The sequence below is a fragment of the Eucyclogobius newberryi genome, unplaced genomic scaffold (genome assembly GCF_026437365.1).
Source record: "Eucyclogobius newberryi isolate DKJ021-1_F unplaced genomic scaffold, fEucNew1.0.hap1 SCAF_12, whole genome shotgun sequence".
NCBI classification, from domain to species: domain Eukaryota; kingdom Metazoa; phylum Chordata; class Actinopteri; order Gobiiformes; family Gobiidae; genus Eucyclogobius; species Eucyclogobius newberryi.
The window spans coordinates 31,573,406-31,599,451 of record NW_027315746.1 but is presented as its reverse complement, the minus strand read 5'-3'; the positions used below and the strand labels follow the sequence as shown (position 1 = coordinate 31,599,451).

The 26,046-nt window shown below is 42.8% G+C and overlaps 1 protein-coding gene and 1 long non-coding RNA gene across 3 annotated transcripts in view; one reads left to right on the top strand and one right to left on the bottom strand.

The window, feature by feature from the left end:
* adcy8 (adenylate cyclase 8 (brain)) overlaps positions 1-20,140 on the bottom strand; it is a 169,956-nt gene extending 149,816 nt beyond the window's left edge. The window contains exons 1-2 of one of the 2 annotated variants that reach the window (XM_072441912.1): positions 19,758-20,140; positions 8,187-8,792 (exon numbers count right to left, since the gene is read on the bottom strand). In XM_072441912.1, the coding sequence (XP_072298013.1) occupies positions 8,187-8,792; positions 19,758-20,000 (849 nt within the window). In that variant the 5' untranslated portion in view covers positions 20,001-20,140. The remainder of the gene's footprint in view (positions 1-8,186; positions 8,793-19,757) is intronic. The other variant, XM_072441913.1, reaches the window with a different exon arrangement.
* The window catches only part of LOC140356743 (uncharacterized), a 522,351-nt gene that overhangs the window by 42,474 nt on the left and 453,831 nt on the right, over positions 1-26,046 (top strand). The window lies entirely within an intron of this gene.

Genomic DNA, 26,046 nt, shown 5'->3' with positions numbered 1-26,046 from the left:
TGATATTAGCAAGGAAGCTAGCGTTTATCCTCCATCTCGGTGCAACCTTCTCACACAGTCTGTCTGTGACCGGCAGACAGACTGTGTGAGAAGGTTAAGTGCTCTGAGCTGTAGACCTAAGCATCAGCGCTCATCACTTTCTACAATCAATTGAGTGACTTCAACAGGCTTTAAATCATTCAGTCAGAGTCTAATTATGGTAAAAGGACTTTGAGATGGAAAACAACAACAAAAATCAAGTTCACAACTCAACACAACTCAACTGAGCTTAAAGGTTGAATGGACGATTTTTTTGGCCCAAATCTGAGTCTTATTTCCTCATGGCGATTAGTCCTGCCACGTATCAATCATAAAACACACTTACCGCTCACCTGCAGCCTCGTCGGCTCGTCCTCACGAAAGCAGCACGTTTCCGCATGTCTAAGCGCATTGATCTATCATAATATAGTTCCCTCAGTGTACGGGACAAAATAAAGACGGAGAAAGACTGTTCGAGCTGTCTCATAATTTACGGGAGACGAGAGATGCGATGCGATCCGTCGCGTTAATAAACAAATGCACGTGTGTGTTGTATCAGTCCACACGGGGGAGTGCGCATGCGCACTTCCGCCTGAGTTCTCAAATCGCTGAAAAATCGTCCATTGCGCCATTCATTTTATAAAACACGATATACCGATATCATACACAATATATGAGTCTAGATCACAATTTCAACTAACATGATTGACAAAGTAAGGGATCATCTCAAAATGGGTTGAAGCTGAAAAGTCTTAATATTTTTCGTCTTGGGGGGGGGGGTTGAACCTACATTTAGTCTTTTTGTTGCTTTGAAGCTTCAATACATCGTTCTGGCAGTAATTGTTTTGAAATGCTAAAATACTCACAGGGAGTGCGTACGGGGGAGCACTTACAGGGGAGCACAGCGCGCCATGTTCGCCCGTGCGGGAGATCACGGCGCGCCGTGGCCCGTGCGGGGATCACAGCGCACAGTGGCCCGTGTGAGAGAGCACACGCCCCCCGCCCCACTCCCCGCGCTGGCCACGGCGCCCCGTGGACCATGTGGATTGAGTAAACAGGTGACAATATTTGGAGAGTTCACAAGTTCTACTGATAAACATACCAAAGGATGTTCAGGGATGTTCACTAGAGGTGAGCAGGGTCTATCAAGCTACTATCGTTTTATCAACGCGTAAAATTGTATGTGAAGCCAGTCTTTAGGCTTTTGAGGGGGGGAGGGGGTCCAGAGAGAGACGAAAAAAAATATTTTTTTTCAGCTTCAACCCTTTTTGAGAAGATCCCTAACTTTAAAATAGAAATAAGAATTCTTACAATATTTGTTTCACAATCTCTTGAGAATCTATCTGGTCGAGCTTGGGCTGTTTGAGCTCGGCCGCTGACAGACATGCGTTGGCCAATTTTAGCAGATGTAGGGACTATTTTGTTTTTTTAAACATGCACATAGAAAGTCTGTGCTTTTCTCTGACTGGATTTAACAACAGTTTGATTTATCGGCTTGTTCGGCTGTTGTGGCACTTTGACCAACCAGATTCAAATATATATTCCCAACTGCTTTGGGCAAGAGCTTATCCAGATTGATATTGTGTAGAGCTCAATTCAGAGTGATACACATATCAATCTGGCAGAGCCAGGTTACTTTATAATTCCTTTTAGAAGAAACTCCAGCCATCTGAGATTTCTGAATGTTACACGTCACTGTGATTGGTTAAATCCAGCGGTCACTCAAATTAAATTGAATTGATTTTTGTAAAGCCCAAAATCACAACAGCAGTTTCCTCAAGGGAACACTCAGATTTAAAAAAAAAAAATTTAATTAGATCATCACAGAATCTGACCAAAAGTCATCCACTCGTCAAAAGATCTCTGTGGGGGAAGAAATCCATCTAAAAATTTAAAATTAGAAGAGCTGTAGTTGTTCCACAACTACAAGAACAAATACAGATACAGACAAAAAGACATGGAACAGAATAAAGTGATCCACCAGCCCAAATTTGTATAAATATACAAGAATACTAATGGTAGCTGCAAGTTAAATCCTTCCACTTCCGCCACCTATTGTATTAATAATCCATTAACATCCATTAACATTTAGTTAATTAGGTAATACCAGGTATACAACCTCCATTAGGACTCAGTTGTGACTAGACTTGAATTAGTTATCCTTAAAATACACATAATTTGACATCCGGTTATGGATTTGGTGTACACGGTAATTCTACACCACATCCCTGCCGACATTTGCCTTAAAAATCTCAGTTCGACCTACAAAACCACTAAAACGAGGAGCAAGACACTGTGAGAGATGACTAAACAAAAAACAAAGCTTCAGGAGCTAAACAATCAAAGCTGACTGATTGTAATCTCGGTGGAAACTCTCACAAGCTGATGAAGCTAATGTAGCTACCACGGCTTCTGAAGGGACGCCCTGACAGACAAGCCCCGTACGTGATGCAGACTTGCCAAGCCTCTGCAGGGCGGATGGAGGAGAGGCCATAACTATGCAACAGCTGGCCCTCATGTCTTTTGAAATGCGGCATGAGAGCTGCGGGCGGTTTGCGTTTTGAAAAGCCGATATACAGGGCCTATATCGGCGGGAGGAGAGGCCAGGCGCGTGGCTGAGGCGGAACAATATAGGATGAGTTGCGGAGCTGAGAACAAGGCTATGAAGAGTATAGGACACATAAGTTCGAAAAGATCTTTAAAAAATACATGATCTTTTCAGAATTCAAGACAATGGTGAAATTTGCGTCAGAATGCCAAAATGTTGGATGGACCCATGTGACCCAACCAAGATGGAACAACGTCTGATCCTGCTGCATTTGACCCATGGGCAATCCCTCTGCCAGGTCTCTAGTCAGGGCCGACACAGCTAAGGCAGGGTTTTGATGGGGGCCGACGGAGGGCGTCGACAGTGGCGCCCAGTGGCGCTGCTTGCCTCCTCTACAGCTCGGCCCACATCGGCCCATTTACCCATCAGTCCACCGGGAAAATCCTCGTATACCAGTCCATCCTTGCTGGTCACTCACTGAATATTTAGTTTATTTTCAATTCAGGTTGGATTTTTATTTTGTGCGCAGTGCAGAGTTTTGCAAACGTTGCCCTTAATTAAAACTGAGGCTTTTCCTGAACCCTCTCGAGTACAAACAATTGTCTGGAGCCTTTGTGAAGCTGAGACTGTAGTTTTGGCTACTCAAATTAGTAGTAGAAACTAGCCCTGCACAGAGGAAATCAGATTTTAAATTCTGCCAAGGTTTTCTTTGTTAAATATATGAATGAGTATAGCTGGTTTCTGGAGGGATCAGCTGATTGACACTAGATTGAGTAAGGTAAAGTCACTGAAAATGTATTTTCGGGACTTGCAATAAAACAAAAATGTCCAGGAAGAATTCATATAAAAATCCTATTAATTTAAAAGATTATTTAGGGTATTTTTTATTTGTGGGGTTGGAGTACAAACTGACCCTGGTGCTTCTCAGAATTATTGATTTGACTGGAAATAAGTGGATAAGTCAAAAAGAGAACAATTTAAATCTGCAATGGGATAAAAATAACAATAAGCTATAAGATAAAAAATAAGTATAAAAAAAGATATAGGCTTAATATGTACACAAATGTATAGTTGTGTTTACATATGTAGTGCAGAAATTGAACAGTGCAGTGAGTAATTAATTATGGTTAAAGTGACAGTGTTTAGGAAGTGTTCATGAGTCCAACGGCCTTGTGACGGGCAGTTCTGGTCCGCATGGAGCCTCCTACCTGAGGGGCGTGGCTCAAATAGTCCATGTCCAGGGTGAGAAGGGTGGATGTGAAACCTGCTCGTTCCAGAGTCCTGGAGACATACAAGTCTTGCAGAGATGGAAGTCTGCAGCCGAGCGCACAATGCGCAGAAATGGACACGGTGGGGGAGGGGTTGTCAAATCTAGAACAGAAGCTGCAGAGTTTCTGGGACAGTTTTTGGCATAGTCTTCCCGGCAGATCTTCTGGTTATTTTTGAAGGTAAAAACACATGCTCAAAACACCAGCAGAGGCAGAAGTGTTCCTTTGCAAAAGGCAGAATGCAGAGACCTGAACAGCATCAAGAGTTGGATTCACCTATGTGAATTCATGTGGTTGTCCTGTTGTAGGACATTTCTGTTGTTTTGAAAAGACCTGGATATCTTTGGAACGTTGATTTTTACGAGAGAGAAAAAGGCCATCACAAAGAAATGGAAGATACAAATCACACCAACAATCAAAGATTGAACTGACATAGTAACAGACATTAGACAAATGGAAACAATGACATTCAGACTTTATTTGGAAATGGACAAATTTGACTTTGACCAGGTCAGACTTGGGTATGCCGCAATTTAGTTTATTTTTGCTTGGGTGTTTGCTCTCTGGTCGTGCTCTGTATTGTTTTGTGTTTTTGTATTTCTGAAAATTTCAAAAACAAACATCTTTTTTTAAATACATTTGGCAGGAAACATCTTCAAATGTTTGTTGGTTTAGACAGTGTTGTTGTGATTGTGATTATTCTTGACAACCATTAATGCAGGTCAGGACATGCATGAATCATTCTGAATACAACTCAGGGTTAAGCTAATGACGGAGAATAACATAACGGGTCAGATTTAGCATAATATGTCTTCTAAAAAACCTAGCAACCCTGCCATGCTTTTAATCCTCCTATCACAATGTGCCACCTCAGAAGAACCCGTAGATCATATTTTAGGCTTGTTTTGAAGGTCTGCGTACAATTGGTTGAGGGGAACATTGAAGCCATTACTTCTGGAGTCCTGGAGACTGTTGCTATGGACACGACTCCTTTATAAAAAACCTTTAATTTGAGCCGAAACACAACAACAACAGCAGCAGCAGCAGCAATGGAGCGCCTTGTGGAAATATCATATTCTGGAGTAAAAGCTGAAAATTATAAACCGAAGCACCACAACACAGGCCAACAGGAGGCGCTACACACTAGGTATGGTGCCATACAATTAATATTGTACGACAGGGGTCACTAAACTTTTTACGGCTGAGGGCTACTTTAAGAGCACAGAGTTGGTTGAAGGCTACCAGTTCAATTAGCCTAAATATTCCAACAATTATATTCAACATAACATAAATAAAAATATAAGCTCAAATACAATACAGTAAACGTATGTTCTTGTCAAAATACAGTACATGCCAGTGTTCTCGCTGAGGGGTTTTGGCATGGCGGCCTGCCATGCTGCGGCGGGCCCCCGCCATGCCCAAAATATGCCGCAATGCTCCGGCGGGCCCCGCCATGCTGAAAAGATACCGCCAGGTATTAAGATAACCGTACGCGCGCCACCTGCGAAAAGCACCACAGCACCGTCTGTGCGAGCGGCGTAATACTTTTCGCTCGCGCTGCCTATGGCGCTCGATATGGAAAGCCAATATGATCACACTCCGCCACTTAGGAGCGGCATATGGTGTAGATTAAGAGAACGCCGAATTTACGGCGAATGGCGCACGGCGTTAAAAGCGCGGCTATATTTTGTAAAAGCGTCGGAAAATACGCTGAGATACGGCGCTCCTAAGTGGCAAATTTTTTAAGTACTTTTTTTGAGCGCCACCTTTAAATTAAAACATTTCTGTTGCAATCTAAAAGTGGCGCCGCTATCGTGGTTTGTGCTGCCAATCTGTCGCTATTTGCACTTTCACTTCACAATTGTGTGTCACTTTCTGTTGCGCTTTCACAAAAATGCCAATTTATTTAAGTTTGTGGTCATGACGTGACAACATGTGGAAAAGTTCCAAAGGTACAAATACTATTCCACTAAGCCACAGCTATAGGTCAATATGGATATTAGCAGTGGTATATGGTCCGGACTGACAACAACTCTATTACACTGCATATTTCCTACTGAATTACGCTCCAAAACAAACAGCAGCTCAGTGTATGGACACAGACAAGAGGCGGCTGGAGGTGGGACACGTGCTGAGTAAGAGGTGGACAGCTTCCGGTACTGAACTCTGCCCCAAAGCTTTAACATGCACCATGGACCCAACTTTAAAGCTACTACAACCACAAAATACACCCTATGTTTGTTTATCAATACAAAATGAATGGTGTTGATGTTATTATGCAACAGCAATACGTTAGAAACACATTAAGAAACATTCGAGCAACGATGGATTATATGAACAAAATATATCAATATGTCAACATTTATTTTTAAGCTCTCACTACCCACATACGCTTAAGACAACTAGAGCAATCTGCTCACATTTGGTTTAGTTGTTGTTAATTAAATTTGTCCGTCACACAATTTAGATTTGATCCTGATTTATGCACATTAGGCCTTGGAAGGTCCCTCACGATTCGATACAATACTTGGCTCATGATACAATATTATTACAATACTGCGATGCATTCGATAATTTACACATTGCATATGATATTCTGTGATAGATCACAATTATTTTTAAGAACAACATACATTTGAACAACGGTATCAAAACCATGAATATGTCAATTGTCTTGCAGTTTCAACTTCCCTCGGTGTTAATAATTTATCCATCCAACACAATTGTAGCCCTATCGCAATGTAATTTTGTAAAATACACACATTTTTTTATAAATCTATACAGCAGCCTATGACATCGACATAAATTTACGATAGTATCAGAATATATTAGCACACCCCTCACGCACATTTGACTTCTTTAATTGCCTTTAAGTGCTATTTGTTTTTTTCTGACAATTCATACTTCATACTTGATTGTTAAATACCCCAATCCCTCACTCTGAGCCTAACAGAGGGTGACCAATAGGAGGAGTGGGCAAGTGAGAACTTTGACCGGGCCAATATGGACATTTTATACCACTTTTAAAAGCTTAGATCCTGTTTTTTACGACTGTCATAATGTAAGCACTCCTCTGATATAATTTGTGTACTATGTTAACATTTAGGGGTCCAAAGCGTTTTTGTAGTTCACGTGACAGTCACTTTTAAATGAGCTGATTTAGTCTGAGTCAATCAGAAACCTGAGCTTAATGTGCAGTTAGTAAGTGCCTCCTTATGGAGTACAAGCACCTGGTATTGTGTCAAATACTGGTGTCGGTATCGGTGCATCTCTAGTGAGACGGTCTGAATCACCAAAGAACCAATCCTCCAGACAGGCAGCTCGTCACTCATCTAGATCATCGTCAGAGGTTTTGCTACACATACTGGTAATTCCAGTGGGTCATTACAATGGACAAAGTCCCAAAAAAACATTTTTATCCGTCATCATATGTGCCTTAGGTGATATATGCAGGGAGTCTGGGGCTTATTAAAGGCAAAAAAAAAAAATCACTACAAAGTCATATTTCTATAATATAATTATATTATTTTATATAATTTTATAACTGATGTAAAATAGGAATTTATTTGGATTCCTTCCTTTAAACTCAGAAACACGGCAGCTCAGAAACATTCAGCGCTTTGCGTCTAACTGCGTCTCTGCCGAGCACACAGACACACATACACACCTTCTTGTCTCCTCTCCTCCACTGCCACACTCCTCTGTACTTCATCTTGTATAAACTAGTGCTTACGATAAGATAAGATAAGATAAGATATTCCTTTATTGTCCCACATGGGGAAATTTCATTGGTGCAACGCAGGTAGATACAGAGGTAGATCCAGAAGAACAGATCACTTATAGGAAGTCTGAAAAACACTAACTAACATAACTCCGTAAAGCGGTAGAATATTCAGTATTTTTGCATCTAAATTTGCGTATCTGCATCCGCACTGACAAATGTACGACACGTGAACAAGTCACTCCTCACTGCTCTTTGTGTTTTTATGATCTAAACATGCTTTCTGCCCATTATGCTGCACATTTATTGTGTCAGAACAACCGCGCCACTAAAAGGCTAAATTCTGGAGAGGGACCGAGGCGCCTTGATCGTTCAAATAAAGCACTGAATTTTGCTTCTACAGCTGTTTTCTTCAAGTTTGTTCAAGTTTCTTTGATGTTAAACTAAAGGCAATCGTTTTATTTTCAACCCTTCAATATGAAAGATTGTCTTCAGAATTTTCTGTCATAGAGGATTCTCGGTTACCATCAACATTCCATATAAAAATCAGCATACTATCCTTGCCACAACACAACAAACACATACGATTAGGAAACATAAGCCTTGGCCGGCGAGTGTGTGTGAGTCTTACCTGGTTTGTGGACAGCAACGCCGTGCGGGACAAGAACATCTGTACCAGAATGTGTAAGGTGGAGGTGAGCAGCCCAGCAAAGATGGCCCACGTCAGGGGCAGGGGTAGCATGCTGTAGGTGGCAAATAGCGTGAAGAGCACATAGCCAACCCCGTCACCCAGCAACCCGTACCCGAGTCCAGCCGACAAGATCTGCGTGGTCATGACAACCCAGGTCACCACGCCACTGTACTGCAGGTAACTGTGCGAGGCAACGTCCTTCCTCACCACCACCAAGGCACAGACCACCACCTCGATCCCTGTGAAGAAGCCCAGCAGCGCCCCTTTCACTGGGTCCATGCGTGTAGCTGCTAGGGTCAAATGCAACACCAGGAGGGTGAGCTTGGTGACCACATCCAGCAGGTTCATCACCACCACCGACTTGCGGCGCTGGCCCAGGAAGTAGCGCTGGTAGAGGCGCTCCAGGTCACGAGACTTGAAGGCATTGCGAAGCGTGGGGAAAATGACTCCGCGATAAGAGTAACCCCAGTTCAGGAAGAAGTCAGAGTTTGTGGGTGCGCAGTCGATTTTGAGGAAGCCCAGGTCTGACGTGCGCTCGGGAAACACCTGTAAGACAAACATCAGTCACTATATTTAAATGCACGCCAGGGAAACTGGATGACCGGCCTAGGGCTGGTTACAGTTAGATGTGATTTTCGATACCAGTTCCGGAACAATTCTTTTTTTGGTGCCAGCATTTTTTTTTTAAAGTGGCCGAATTTCGGGAAGAAAAAGTTTTTCCAGTCCGTTCAGTTATAACTCAAAGGCAAAACCAAAGCTGCTCAGCTGATGTAGCAGCTAAAAAACAACATTCAAATACACCATTTTGTATCACAGTCAACACGGCACCGCACATGCTTTTGCCACCTTTACGCTTTTATGCCGTGTTTACCTGTTGTTGGAGGAGAATTATGGCACAGATTGGATATTTTAATTTCGCTTGCAATTTCATACGGACTCTGGCCACATCTTTACGCACACATGCTCCATGCAGGATTTTGACAATACAGGTCTACTGTGAGATTATGCGCTTACCTAGACCAAGCATGATGAGTATAGCAAAGTTTGTATCATATTATCAGTTTGCAGACTATGATTGGATGTGGCTATGTAATGAAGACTGTATTTTCTAGTGGATAGGAGCAACTCACCAGCCGTTTCTTCAGCTCTTCTGTTTACAGGTATGGTGATGTACTGCAATTTGTTTGAACATGACAGAACTATGACAAAAAGTACTGTTTGTGCCAATCGTTTGTGCAGGGCGCAGACATGAGCACAGTCTGCGTGGTTTGTTTGTGCTGTGTTCGCTCGTGAAGCCAAGGAACCAAAGGTTGGTACCGAACGAACATTATTTATTGTTTCAGTTTTTCCCTACTTGAAACCAAGCAATGGAGCCAAGCCCTAGACTGGACTAGTCCAATTGAAACGTATTTTTCAAAATGCATGTAAACCCAGGAAGAATGAGTGAGGTGTCTTGATTGGAATCTCAAAGATCCCAACAACATATGTGGAGAAGTGCGTGTGTGGTATTAATGCTGCATGTAACAGTCTTACGGAGAACTCTGAGTGTACTATATAACCACACTCAAGACTCACAGTCTTTGCCCCAAAACCTTTCAGACTCTTGTCCTAATCTGAAACAGGTCAAAGAACCGATTAGGTGTGAGCGAAGGCTGAGAAATGTTTAATTATCTAGTAATAGCAACCTAACCCTGACTTTGTAGCTATAATTGCTAATATCTATCTTACTGTCTTACATAACTTCACTTTGGGTAAAGATAAATGACTCAACTCATTAACTTTGAACATTTGATTTTGAGGAATTGCGATGCTTAAGTTATTTTCTCTCTAAAGCACATATAAACACTCTCAAGCTCTGGTAGTTTTTACTTTCACTTTAATGTAGCAGACCAAAGCAAATCCACAGGAGGGTGCATAGTTTGTCATCTCCATTGATCTAAAACGAGGGAGTCCACATAAATGTTGCTTAAATGGCGTTAAACGCTGCTGCGTTTGGACATTTTGCACAAAACATGAATGCGCCCTAAAATGAACCACAAAAGTGCTTCAAATATCCCTTTAAACTCCTTTTTGGAAGTTTATAGTCAACCTTTTTGTCTCTTTTTTATAATAAATAAATAAAATACATTATTCCACCTGTCTTGTAGTTAAAAATTGCTTTCAGCTTGTTGTTTTTTAAGTTTCCAAGCTAATAATTTATCAAATATCATATATTTGCACAGCTTTCCTGCGAGGCCAGATTATAAATTCTGCCTCTTATCTTTTTTATTCAACACGGTGGCAGCACAGTGGCAGAATAGCTAGAACTCTTGCCTCACAGAAAGAACAGGCTGCGAAATAGATGGGGGCCCGGGGCCCGCAAGCAGTTGAATCTCCGGCGGGCCCGCGGTTTGAAATAGGAGGGGGCCCGCCGTGCCCCTCCTCGAAAAAAATCAAAATTTAACTAGTAATTTGGCCATATTCGGGCCATTTTCATCGCTTAAGTTTCGTTTTGACAGACATGCCCACTTCGCACGTCTTCTCGCTTCTCATTGGCCGAGCGGTCTCCGTGATGTAATATCGATGAAAGCGGGCATCTGATTGGCCGCTGCGTTCGTGTTGCGTTCACGTGTCCTCGGAAATGCCCTGTCTAATTTTCGGGGGCAATGTATATATGTTAGTAGTTTATTTTGTAGGACGTGATTTCATATATTCCACAAGATCTCCTTGTGTCAAATGCTGTAAACAGTATTTATTTTGTATATAAAAAACATTATTATATTGAATTAAACAGTTTTAAAGATCATGATCTCTGGTTTATATGATTCAGTATTTGTGCTCTTCATATCAAATAACAGATAAAAGTACTTTAAAATTGTTTTACATGCTAATAACCAGGTTTAAAACAACACATTTAACTTTTTCTTATGACGCCGCGATGCCGCGCGTGCTTGTGGGCCCTGAAATTGCTTAGGGGCCCCCCAGGCCCCAAGAATGGGTCAAATGCAGAGGACAAATTTCCCTACAGAGGCTATAAATTGTACCTTAACCTAAACATTAAATTCTTGTAGAATTTGAAGATACTTACTCTTAACAGGTTCAGTCTCCAACTTTATTTGTCAATCTTGCAGATCTTTCAGCTTTTTCTGCCTTTGTTTCTTTTTGGCTGAGGCAATGACAATAATTTTACCACTCATTAAACTTCGATAATGTGTTTTTAAATTTTTCCTTCAACTCAACAGTAATGTAAATTGGTGCGTGATCACGTAGTTCTATTGTGCCTGTGTCCACCTCAGTATTTTTTTACATATCTTTATTGAAAATGAAAAGTAGTCTGTTCTAGCATATGTGAATTTGAGAAATTGGTTTAGTGGTAAAACCTGGTCATCTCCCCCCAAATATCAATTAGCCCTAATTTTTCATTAATTTGTTATTTATCCTTTTGAGTTTGATATGTCTAATGTGGGCTGAACATGAATTTTCCAATCGCCACCACAGATTAGGGTTTTCTCTTAACTATAATATTTGTATAGAAAACATACCACCATCAGGGCACCATACAGTATCTCATGTCACTATCTTGTTATGTCGCAACACAATAACCGGTCACTGTGTACTTTCTCATTATATGTAAACTGGACAAATAATCATAAGGCTAACGCAAATAACAGCTATCTAAACTACAGCTCTGTATAGTCTTTTCATAGACTAAAACTTTTACAGTTAGTCCTATTAGACTTAACAGCAGCCTTTGACACTGTGGATCCAACTGTCAGGAGAGCTGGGTTGGAATCCAGAGATGTGAAGAAAACTGGTTTAGGTCCTACCTAACATACAGGAGTTTCTGTGTTTCCATGGGGGGGGAACTGAGTCCTCCATTGTGCAATTTACCCATAGAGTGCCCAAGGGGGCCATTCTCGGGGCCCTGCGCTTTACTCTCTATCTCTCCACCCACTTGGGTCAGTTCTCCAAAAGCTCGGCATTACTTTCCATTTGTATGCTGACGACTAATCTACTGTATGTACCACAGAAAATTGTCACTGCATGAATAAACGCTCAAAGTGCATTGATGAAATCAAAGCATGTTTTTAAAATGTTTTGATTTCAATGATAAAAAGACTGAGATCCTATGGTTCAGACCAAATTATGCCCCCTGTGTATAGGTTGATTGATGGCCCTCTTGTTAACTATCTTAAGTCAACAGCAACAAATCTTGGTGTGAAGCTAGACAGTACTCTGAAACTAGATGCTCAAATTAAGCTTTTTTCAGCCAAACCGTTTCTTCCACAACAGTTTTAATTCATGCTATTACAAATTCTTTAAATTACTGCAATACACTTTATATTGGGCTTTACCAATCATCACTGGCCCGACTACAGCTTTTAACTGCCACTAAAAGACAAGAGCACATCACCCCAATCTTAATTTTTTTGCACTGGCGCTGTCTTCATCGCACTGATTCAAAAATATTTGTATTTGTTTTTATGTGTCCATGGCCCCTCAATCAAACTTGCAGCCGCCCGACAAAATTTCACATTCTCTCAGGTCGACAAACCAAGCTTTACTTTTACAAAAAAAAGAGGGGAGAATCTTTTTCTGTTGCTTGGCTAAAACTCTGGAATGAGCTCCCTGTGCACCTTTGTCAAATTGAGTCATTTCTGTTTTTAAGTCTTCTTTGACTTTTTAACACAAGTCAAGCAGTAAGGTAGTTTATATATTTGTGTTTATTCTGTCATGTGTGCATTTATGTGTTGAGTGTGTTGAGCACTGTGGTCAAATTAGTTGTTTTTAAGGTGCTCTACAAATAAAGTTGAACTGATTGGCAGTACATATACAATTTCTGCCTCTCCTCTCTCTCGTGGAAGCAGCAGCTCACTGGACTGCGCTCCACGCTCCACTTGGTTCAAGACGCCATTGTACTGACAGGTTCATTCAAACATACATTCTCTTTAGCCGCCTCCATGTGACAAGTACATTGCACATACATGATGCTCCCCACAGTACAAAACCAAGCAGAGCCAAGAACCAAGCTGGGAAACATATCAAAGAATTAGTTTGACATTTGTTATAATAATATTCCCTCAAAAATATGGAGGTATTTGTTTTGGTCAACACCGCCCACAACTAGTCCCGTTGTCACGATACTACGGAAAAGGCTAAATACTAAATACCACAATGATAATGAAAAAAAAAAAAAAAAGATTAGATTAGACTGTAATTTTCAACACAAAATAATAGTACTTTGTCACCATGTGGTCTTGTAATTGTTCTGAAAAAGATAAAGGTCATTCAGAAGCCCTTTTTGAGGCCAGTTACGTTGCCCGGAACTGGCCTCGAAAAGGGCCAGACCTGGGATGGGCAAGCGTCTGGTGGCTGGGTTTTTCCCCATGAGGCCGAGCACCCGAAGGAGCGACGTGAGGCCGTCCCCCTGTGGACCCACTACCTGCATAAGTATAAGGGGCCAGTGTAGAAACATCTGGGCGGCAGTCGATGGTAGGGGCCCAGACGACGGGATCTCTGGCCACAGAATTTGGCTCTGGGGACATGTCTGAGCTGGTGCGGGAGGTTGAGTGGTACCGACTAGATACTGGCCTCACCTCCAGGCACAGTTTGGGCTCTAGAACCCATCTCCATGAGAGCGGCTGGATGCTACTCTTCTCTGGCATTACCCACGGGGAGCAGCGGTGGGCTGGTGTGGGCTTGCTTATAGCCCCACAGCTCAGCCGCCAAGTGTTGGCGTTCACTCCAGTGAACGAGAGGGTTGCGTCCCTACGCCTATGGGTTGGGAACAAGTCTCTTGCTGTTCTTGGAGTCCCTAGGAGAGTTACAAGACAGTGCACCTACTGGGGACTAGGGCTGGGTATTGCCAAGACAAGGGGTCACTATACAATACGTATCCCGATACTTGTATATTCCGATACAATTCCCTCATTACGATACGTATCGGTAATATTTTTACTCTTCTACACTTAATGTTTGAAATTTCATGTTTAGCCACAAAGCACTTATTTATAAATCCATTATACTCTAATAACTACATACATCCAACCAACTGATCCAAATAGAAATATATATGGAACACATTCTAGTAAAGTATTGCATGTTTCTTGCCAAACAATTGGCCTGATCTGAACATGGAGAGAGCAGCACGTTTCCCTGTGTCTAAGAGCATGGATCTATCATAATATAGTTCCCTCAGTGTACAGGACAAAATGAAGACAGAGGAAGACAGTTCGAGCTGGCTCAGAAGGGACAGAAATCTACGGGAGATGAGAGATGTGATGCGATCCGCCGCGGTAATAAACAAACGCACGTTTGTGTTGTGTCAGTCCGTACGGGGGGAGTGCGTTTGCGCACTTACGCCTGAGTTCTCAAATCGGCGAAAACTCGTCCATAACGCTTTTAACATTTCATTTTTCTAAAAAAAAATTTTTTTTTTAATCGATACTGAGTTGTATCGATACGGAGTCCATGACGATATACCGCCGTATCGATATTTTGAACACAACTCTACTGGGGACTCCGTTGTTCTACTGGGGGTCTTCAACGTGGGCAACGACGATGACACTTGGAGAGGGGTGATCGGGAAGAACAGCCTCCCCGACCTGAACCCGAGTGGTGTTCAGTTATTGGACTTCTGTGTTAGCCATAGTCCATAACAAACACCATGTTTAAGCAGAAGGTGGTCCATCAGTGCACGGGGCACCAGGATACAGAGTTCAATGATCGTCTTTGTTGTCGTGTCATCTGACCTTCGGTCACATGTCTTGGCCACTCGGGTGAAGAGAGGGGCGGAGCTATCAACCAATCACCACCTGGTGGTGAGTTGGAGCCGCTGGCGGAGGAGGAAACCGGACAGACTTGGCAGGTTCAAGCGCATTTTGTGGGTTTGTTGGGAACGACTGGCGCAGCACTCTTACAGCAGGCTATTCAACCCACACCTTGGGTAGAGCTTCTCCCAGATCCTGGAGGAGACAGGGGACATTGAGTCCGAGTGGACCATGTTCTCGACCTCCATTGTCAATGCGGCTGCTCGGAGCTGTGGTCGCATAGTCGCTAGGTGGCAGATGGCTTTCGCAGCGGCAACCCCGAAACCGGTGGTGGACACCTGAAGTAAGGGATGTTGTCAGCTTGTGGGACCCCTGAAGCAATTGACAGGTATCAGCAGGCTAAGCGCACTGCAGCTTGTGCTGTCACAGAGGCAAAAACCCGGGGCTGGGAGGACTTCGGGGAGGCCATGGAGGAGGGCTATCGATCGGCCTCAAAGAAATTCTGGCAAACCATCCGACACCTCAGGAGCAGTGCTTCACCAACACCATTTATGGTGCGGGTTGAGACTTATTGACCTCATCAGGGGATGACGTTGGAAGGTGGAAGGAATACTATGAGGGCATCCTCGAACCCACTGTCACGTCTTCCAAAGAGGAAGCAGAGACTGAGGACTCCGAAGCTGACCTTGGACAGGCTGGAGGGACTATGTCTCTTGGCAGGCCTGGGAACGCCTTGGGATCCCTCCGGAGGAGCTGGAGGAAGTGTCTGGGGTGAGGGAAGTCTGGGAGTCCCTGTTAATACTGCTGCCCTTGCGACCCGGATAAATGGAAGATGGATGGATGGATCTTTCTAAAACAGTTTCAAATGTTTATCTCATCAAAGTGATTTTTTGTTAAATATCTGGGATACTAAGAGGGCAGGGCAATCAATGCAAGTAGTGATTGACTAATAAAATCTAAAATTACCGTGTGTCACAACAATATATAAATTGCTGTAAATAAGAGTTTACTTTTGCCACTATTATTATTATTTTTGTCTTATTTTTATTTTTCTATTCTCATAAAGAATATGCGAGGTTTTGTTTATAAGATTTTTTCTATGAAGAGTGTTTTTTAAAGCTTCCTATTATAAGTTATCTGTTCTTTTACTCCTGTATCTACTGTGTTGCAACACTGACATTTCCCCATTGTGTGGACAAATAAAGGCTTATCTTATCTTAAATTGTTCTAAAATATATCCAAATAAGCCAGTTTTCCTCTCACTTCTGCTGCTGAAGCTTGGCTGAAGTCACGGTGTCTTTTAGTGGCCACTACAGGCCGCTGGGCAATACTGCGGGAAGCAAGATTCTTCTTTTCCCACTATGGCTCAGTCTGTGGCCGTGTTCAGAGGCCCGATCGATCATACTCCGCTCTCTAACATGAGCTTTTAGAACCTGAGCGGACAGCAGCTTATTTTAGAGGTCTCTTCATGCGCTGAGGACAACACAGCCTCAAACCCATGGATCTGTCCTCAAGCCACGCAGAATAAACCTGTGTGGGAATATTGGATGTTTTCTGTGCAAAAGGAGAAGCGACAGGGCCAAATTTCAACAAACAAACTTGAAAACTATCTTTTAGTAACTTGTCTCTAGTGTTTGTAGCTAAGGCTCTGTTTATGTTTAACGCTAATTTGCAAGGGTGGGAGTAAGTCACAAGTAAGTCTCATGTCTTAATGTCCAATTCACAAGTAAGACCATGTCACCAGGTCACATGGGTCAAGTAAGTTGCCCCGTTTATTGTTACACAGACTTTAATGCTTTAGACTTAGTTTTTCTTTTTTCTTTTTTTTTAGTAAGCCAATGTTCTCCAATACAAGTGAAACATTTACAAACAAGAATATGCTAGAACTATGTTACTGTTGATCAAAATTTAATAAATTAAAGTCTGAATACAATATAAAATATATATATCAATCAGGTCCCCCTGTTAGTGTCCCCAGAGTTTGCTTTGCTTGCTGGACGTCACAGAAGTGTGGTCTAATATAGCCCATAACTTTTTCATATTCATGTTTTGTTTAACTATAGAAGACAGTAGCCTTAGCTCTTTTGCTGAGATCACATCAGAAATACGCAGCGTGCGTCCGCGGTAAACGCTTTGATGGCGCTGAGTAAAAACAAACCTCTTTTTTCAATGAGATAAAAATAACCAGAATATCTATCAAAATAAAATAAAACTGCCTTGGCAATTGGACTGTGTAGGTTGCCTTTATGGTCTCATCCCTAGTGTTCTTGTTAAAGGTGGTATGGACGATTTTTTTCAGCAATTTTTTTGTCATATTTCCTCGTGGCGTGGATAAATCATTTGTCCTGCCACGTATCAATCATAAAACGCACCTACCGCTCACCTGCAGCCGCGTCAGGCTCGTCCCCACGTTTCCACGTGTCTAAGCGCATGGATCTATCATAATATAGTTCCCTCAGTGTACGGGGCAAAATGAAGATGGAGAAAGACAGTTCGAGCTGACGCAGAAATGGACAGAAATCTACGGGAGACGAGCGATGCAATGCGCTCCGTTGCGCTAATAAACAAACGCACGTGTGTGTTGTATCAGTCCGCACGGGGGAGTGCGCATGCGCACTTCCGCCTGCGTTCTCAAATTGCCGAAAAATCGTCCATACCGCCTTTAATATATCTTAATTTCAATATTTTAAGCGAGCAATCGCCGTTATTGACCAGGTTAATTTCTGCAGCCGCCTCATGGTGCAAGGCCCAGCGCTCCTGCGTCCTGTCGCCTTTGCCATGGCCTGGCCCAAGTGACAATGAAGGTTTTATTCCATGCAAAGATACACACATTCACCCCGTCCTCCCTTGAAGTGATTTGAAGCGCGGCGGTTGTGTAACCCAAAGTATGAAGAGCACATGGCTCATGTAAACTCAAGTGCATTTCTGCGTATTTTAGTTCTTTAGAAATATAAATAGCCCATACAACTCAAGTCATTCCAAGTTATTAGGCAAAGTCAAAGTAACGTCTCAGGTCATAAAGGGAAAGTTGCAGTGTTCTCGCTGGGCTCAGGTTGAAGGGTGGCGATGGGCCATGAGCGGCGTGCGTGCGAGCGGCGTGCGAGCGACGTGCGTGCGACATGCGAGCGAGCGACCCGTGCGCCGTGCGAGCGAGCGTCGTGCGAGCGAGCGAGCATCGTGCGAGCGAGCGCCTACGTGCCATGATCTTAATACCTGGCGGTATCCTTTGAGCATGGCGGTGACCAGCGGAAGTATGGCAGCATCTTTCGGGCATGGCGGTGACCAGCCGAAGCACTAAAACCCCTCAGCGAGAACACTGAGTTGCAGGTCAAGTCTTTGTAGTGCATTAGTCAAGTAGATCTCAAGTTGTCAAAATTGCGACTCGAGTCATACTGTGACTCCAATCTGACTCAAGTAGAGTGATGTGATTCGCACCTCTGTTAATTTGTGTAATAAATTGATCAGTTAAATAATCTTATTGGATCCATTCAGTGCCTAAATCAGGTATGGGAGTTTAGCTCAGTAGGCAGAGTAGGGGGTAACGCGCTAGCTCAGTCACCGCTTAACTCTGTTCTCTCGACCAGCCCTCCCTCCTTGTTTACAGTAATATGTTCTCTTTCAGCATTCAGTCTTCTAAAGGAGGTTACAGACCGCGGCGTCCGAAGCGTCCAGTTTACATTCAAAGTCTATGTAAATGCGCGTTGAACGCCTCCTGCTTTTTCCGCGGCGCGATTTCTATGTCTTTGCGGCGCAATTCCTGCGTTTTCGTACGCCCTCGACGCTTTGAGCACGCGTACGAGGCGTCCAAAGTGGCTGGCGCGACAGCTTTGTTCAACTTTCTGCGGCAGATGCGCCGCAGCAGCCAATCAGAGATGATGTGATATGCACGACCCGGAAATAGACCCAAAACAAGCAAGATAAAAAAAATCCTTAAGACGCAGCTCTTGGAGCAAATAATGATATTGACTAAACTCTGCTCAGCTCTGAAGTATATGCGGGTCCCAGACGGGCTCCGGAGCCCATCGCCTCCGCTTTTGGACTTTGTAAAGTTAATAAACCGAAGCCATGGTCCGCCATTAAACTCCATTTACACCACGAGAAAAGCAACACAGCACAACTCGTCCACTGCACATGTGCGCAGGACGACTCGGACGCACGTCTGCTGTTGAGTGTATTTTACGGACGTGAGTCCGGGGCTTCGAGAATGCGCGTCCGGGGCGTTTGTCTTCAAATGTACAGGCGTCCAACTTCTGCGTCGGGCGCGAATTGGCTGCCACGGTGTGTACGTAGCTTTAGAGGGGACACCCAAACCAGCTGGGCAGATTGCAGAGACGGAGCCCACACCCTGAGTCTCTTGTCCCAGCCATCGGTCTGCAGTTCGAGCCACCATGGCTCCCCAGTTTACGATACGATAATATCACGATTTTGCCATACATATGATAAGCGATATATTGCTCACGATATTCTACGGTATATCACAATTTCTTTTTAAGAACCCAATACAAAACAAAGTGTTTCTTTGTGAAAACAAGAACTGCACGAACTCAAAATTAAATACACTTAAATACAATTTAAATAATCAAATCAGTCAAAATGTCAAATTCATTGTGTAAACAAGTTTCCTTACTTTATACAAGCAACAAAATTGTACTAAAAATGACTCATAGCAATATATCGATACAGCAAATTTAGTATCACCATTTATCAATATTTAGAGCTATTTTTGCACATATCTACTCTCAATGCCCACGGCTTTGCTCACCTTGGTTCCTCCGTTGTTGTGGCTGAGCGACGCTCGGCCTCCGGATTCCTTGCTCTGGCCCTGCTCAGACCCAAACTCCTCGTCCTCATCTCGACTGCTGTGCTCATGGATGAAGCGCTGCTCGGTGATGTGCCGCACCGCATTCTGCCACAGGAGGCGCTTGGCCCGCCCGGAGCTGGGGGTCTTGTTGATGGTGTAGAGCTCGTCGCTGGCCCCAGAGCAGCGCACCTCCGACAGCTCCATGGCCTCGGTCTGCGTATCCCCCGCCACCTAAAGAGGCAGTGTTCTCCAGCGCTTACATTCGGGAGAGCGAATGGTGACGAAGAGCTTGGTACTTGTCTCTCGCAACTCTCTGATAGAACTAAACTACAGCTTATATCCTCAGGTGGCACCAGAAGAGGTAATACATACAAATACAATACAAAAGTAAAAAAGCCGAACCTCTTTCAGATTACACTTGCTAAATTGACTTAAATGTGTCCTCAGATATGGTTAGAATATTCATATTGAGTGAAGGTTATCTATAGTTCCGGAGCCTCTCCACATTACCAATGACTTCCACTTTCTACCTAAACCTATAAGAACCTAAAGGAGCGTCTGCAAAACTATATTTAGCTACAAACGATTTGGTTCGGCTGCTGTTTCTACATTGCGCTGCTGCTGCCGCCGTCTTCTCCTCCGTCTTTGAGCACCAGGATGAACCAACACCTGGTGTTTCCGGCATGTCCATAAAAACATCTACATCAACTTCACAACATCTAGCACAGCATTCCACCAAAACCGACACAATTCAATTCAGGCTTTTGTGTTACAATTTGGGGTGTTATTAAGATGCTTCTACTCAGCATATACTACTAAATATACAGAGATTCCCGCCATGCAACACCATATGACACACCAACTAGTTTGATACGCCATGCTATCTACAGGCTATTTTCCAATAACATTCCCTAATATTTGCATACAAAACCATGAACCGTTAAGCTTCCCCCTGGGCCTCATTTATGAATCAAAGCCTTAAAAGCGAAACAGCTATCAACAGGATCACTGCAGTCACCAGTAGAGATGGAGCAGGCAGCGCTGGAGAACAGCTTATGTCTCCACCAATGTCATCGTTAGCTGCTTGTCCTCTGCTCACACTAGGGCAGGGCGCCTCCTCTCCTCGCTCCTCATCTTTTTACACTCTATAGAGGCTAAACAGTGCACGCATTTGACAACATCAAGCCTATAAGATTAGAATAAAGTCAAATTGCAATTAAAATTTAAATTGCAATTTGCAAACAACTGTGATTATTCCAGTAACGTAATTTCCTCAACAAACAACAAAACATCCTGTCCTATTATTTATAACACCTGAAATGTTTTGCTTGGAGTTCCCTGTCTTGCCTCCAATATCAATTCCCCTGGAATGTATTTAAAATATGGACTCTGAACTAAACCCTAGAATTGAAACCCACATTGCAAATGTAATCGCAATCCAAATTGGATATTTTTCCAAAAACATTCAGCCCTAGATTGAACTTCAGCCTTGGTTATTCCGGATTGGGTGTTTACGATAATCTTAACGTTAAATAACTTGACGATGAAATGGGTAAACCCAGTCTTGAGTCCTATAAAAAGCAAGACTACACCAGAACTAGATGCATGACAGGAGGCAACATGTCCAGCTGTTTAACGCGAGTCTTGGCTCCTCCGAGATGAATCCGTGTCCCAAATTATCAGCTTTCAAGATCTTCATCTATATTCCACCGTTCAACACAGCGTCCTCACGCATCCAGAGGAGCTCCCCAAATCAACTCGTCCCTCCCCGTCTCCAGACCTGTCCTCCACGCTGCAGAAAAATACACGCAACAAACGTGTGCTCGCCGCGCAAAAAAAAAGCCAGTGTGGTGTTTGTCCTAGCGCGTGCTTCAGTTCCTTTACAAAACGCAGCCGCAAAAATAAAAACCGCTGCGCAAAAGTATCCCGCCGCGTCCTCTGCTTCGTTTCCTCCGCCGTCCTTTGTATTGGGTTCTGTCTTCGACGCGTGTGGACGGAGAGTGATGAGGGTCTGACTGACTGAGAGAGGCGCGCGAGTCAGCTGCCGGCGCCCTGACGTCACTGCCCCGTGCGCGCGTGTGTTTGTTTGTGTGTGCATGCGTGTGCGTCTTTCTTTGTGTGTGCCTCTCTCAACCCACGCGTTTCTTATGCGGCGGCGTCTTGTTATAGGGAACTGCCTGCACTGATGGAATTTACAGGAGATGTGGGAGTAGAGCGCCATTAAGCGGGGCTGAAGAAAAGCCGAGCCCACAGAACCGAACCGGGCCCGGTGCGACTGAGGCAGGAAGATTACATCGAGACCAAAGTGGGGAATTAACTTGGTACAGGACTGAACCCAAGGCCTCCTCTGGTGTAACCTTGAACCAAAGTCAAAGCTATAACCAAAGAGAAAATGGTCAATGTAAAGATGAAATGCTGCTTAGAGTGTATGGAGATGAATATGACTGTGAATCTAAGACCGTGTTTTCTGCTTTTTACCTGTCTGGGGGTCTGACCTCTGTGACCATGAAGACATTCAGGGACAGTAATATAAATACTAGGGCTGGGTATTGCCTAGTACAGTGGTTATTAACCTTTTTGGAGGTAATGAACCCCATCAGTTTCATAAGCACATTCACCGAACCCTTCTTAATTGAAAAAATGAAATATGATTTTTTTCTAATTCAAAACATAGGTATATATTTTACTGGTGCACAAAATGAACTGTGCATCAACATCACAGAACAGAATCATCAAAACATGATTTTCACACAAAAACATAATAATGAATATTTACTGTGACTTTTGCTGTTGCCTTTCAGAGACCAGTTCAGAAATGTTTCACCTTGGCAAGTGGCACTCTCATGTAATTTTCGCAACTAAGTCTGTTCCTTTTCTTAATTTTTTGTCCCTTTTGGGGCCAGGCCGGTGCAAAGACTTAGGCAAAAAAGGAGATATTTGATTCAGTCTAAAATATTAAGAAAGAAATAACAGGACGTACCATTACGACAGTCACAAGTCGACTACTGAACGCACCAAATTCCCTGCAGCACAGATAGGCCATGCTGGGCGTGTCATCACGAATCATGAGTCGGATGTGTGTCTTGACCTCCGCCGAACCCCTGAGATTGACTCACTGAACCCCTGGGGTTCGATCGAACCTCATAGTACCTCATGAAATATGTATCCCGATAGAGGATCGACGATACAATACTTACCATGATACTCTGAGCTTTATAAGATATGTATCCTGATACACAGATATCCCTTAAAACCAGTTTAAAATGCCTTGAAGGTGAAAAAGTGCCATAGAAATTCACTGAAATGTATTTTTTTAAATGCAAAATTTACACAAAAACATTGTTCCCTCATTAAAGTGATTCACAAGCCACAGTGTCTTGAGTTTAAATCCCAACCCCGATGATTCACTGCATGTCTCTCACATTTCCAATTTCACCCTGTCCTCTCCTGTCTACTCAAGCCTATGTGTAACAAAATCTTGAAAAAAAACACTTGCTTGACGAATCCTGTTCAGAATGTCCTCTCCCCTCTAATCTGTGATGCCAAGGGTCTAGCTCCAAGATCTTCTGTGCTGTTTTTAAGTCAATAAATCACTGTTCTGAGCCTTTTTGCCTCAAATCACGATCATTACAACTGCGTGGTTATTATAACGTTGGGGCATTTGTTTATCTTACCTATGCAATATCCACTGCGGTCAGTAGATGGAGCCAAAAGTAAATTCTCAGCATGGGAAATGTCAGAGTACTATGAAGTCACTTTTTTTTCTGTAAATTTCTTTTTTTTTTCTAAAACATGAGATGCAAAAGTAAAGGTAAACAACAGCATGCGTAAAGGTCAGTAAAAATACAAATAATGCATGATTAGCTCATCAGATTCAGCCATAATGCAGGCATCAGCAGTTTAAAATAACTCGGATATTTATTATTAATGCATGTTAATTTATTATTAATCCATGTATCGATAAAAGAAGTCCAACATGATAGGCTGTATTGCCGTATAGATATTTTGAATACAGTCATGGTAAATACACACAAGCTAAAATGGTGTCATGTAAATGTCATATGTGCACAGGTAATGTTAAAATAACGCCATTCAAAGCTTACTACACATCAATTTATACTGCCCACTTGTGGTGTAGATACAGTATCATACATTCAAGAAGTTACAGGTTGCATAATAATGCATTACATATTTTATTGAAAGTCCCTTGTTGAACAAGTGTCAGTCTAATGTCCCATACAAAGTGCTTGTATGGGCTGGAACTTGATTGTACTGTGTGTTTTTCTTTTTTCTTTTTGGTCTTACGTGTGATTTTAAAGCATAAACTCTAGTAAGATTAATTAGTGATAAACAAACCATATCTGGACTAGGGCTGGGACCAGGTTTCTATAGCCTGGCCCTATAATGATAGTTGAAATTCATCGAACCAAATTTTGTCCTGTATTTGTGAAAACATAGCTATTTTCATTAGTTGCAACATATACAGTGTTTATTGTATTTGTCCGATTATAGGGTCATTCCAGTCATTAATTATCGGAGCAGTTTGTGTCATCCTTTTTTTGTAATTGACATGAAAACACATTTTCCCACTTTTCATCCTTCAAACAGGGTTACTTTCTTTTTCTCATTTGTTTTTAGTATATGTAGTATTTGTCCAGATCTTTTTGAGAAAATGCATCAAATTGGGTATGTAAATTTCTCTCAAATACAATAGAACATCATCTACATAGCAGGCAATTTTATGTTCCGTCCCATCAATTGTAACACTGTGAATTGTTTTTGATTGTCGAATATACCCGCTGGTGGCTCCTTCTCTTATCACTGTTCAGTTCTCTGTGTTTTGCATCTTCCTGAGGAGCAACTCTGCTTCTCAAGGTGTTCTGAGCATGTGCGTTTTACCTTTGTATGTCACCAGAAGAGTCGCTGGGAAAGAGAACCCATGTCTCAGTTTCCTCCTCCTGAGTTCCTCACAGATGTGGTGGAACTTTCCTCGCTGTTGACAAACCTCATATGGGATATCTGGGGCAAAGACGTCATGCTTGCCTTTGTACTGTACTCCAAATCCAGGATCTTACTTTTCATATTCTTGTTCTCTGTCTGAAGTGTCATCAGCTGGGCCTGCATCGCATCCATCTCGGCCCTCAGTGTCTCCAGCTCATCCGATTTGTCATAGATACATGCTCCGTTTCCTCCCCTCTCTTTCAGCTCCATTATGTCGCTTTCAAACTCATTTCCGTTCTCAGCGATGTCATAGGCAAGGCAAGTTTATTTGTAGAGTACAATTCATACACACAAAGCAATTCAAAGTGCTCCATACAACAGGGAAAAAAAACGTTAAAATATCAAAGACATGACAGAAATCACAAAACAGTTTAAGACATAAAAGAGAAGAGTACAAAGAGAATCATCATTTCAGTCATATGCACAGCTAAACAAAACTGTGTTTAGCTTAGATTTGAACATTGCCAGAGTAGAGGCCTGTCTCACATCTTCAGGAAGACAGATAAAGGAAGATTGTTCCAGATTTTAGCTGTATAAAACTGAAATGCAGATTCCCCATGTTTAGTCCTGACTCTGGCACCAGCAGCAGGCTTGTCCCTGAGGTCCTCAGAGTCCGAGATGGTTCATATGACACTAACATGTCCGAGATGTACTTTGGTGCTAGGCCATGGAGAGACTTGTATACAAGCTGCTTTAAAGTCTATTCTCTGAGCCACAGGGAGCCAGTGCAGGGACCTGAGAACAGGACTAATGTGATCATACTTCCTGTTTCTAATCAGGACCTGAGCAGCAGCGTTCTGGATGTACTGCAGCTGTTTTACAGCTCGTTTGGAGAGGCCAGTGAGCAGGCCGTTACAGTAGTCTGATCTACTGGAGACAAACGCATGGATAAGTCTCTCCAAATCTAGTTTAGACACTATATTTTTGATTTTGGCAATGTTTTTTAGGTGGTAAAAAGCTGCTGATATTATTGATTTGACATGGCTGTTAAAGCTCAAGTCTGAGTTCAGCTGGAGAAAGTTCTTTTGCATCCACACACTGATCGGATGGATGCAGTGACAGAGTGAATCCACTGGAATTCCATGTCCCCATCAGTGAAACAGATTAAATTCAATTCAATTTATTTTTGTAAAGCCCAAAATCACAACAATGGTTGCTTCTGAGGGCGATAGCGAAAAACAGATTAAGCAATGTCCGTGGGGGCGAGGGACGATGTTCCAGAGTGTCCTTAGACCCTCCTTCTCGGCCA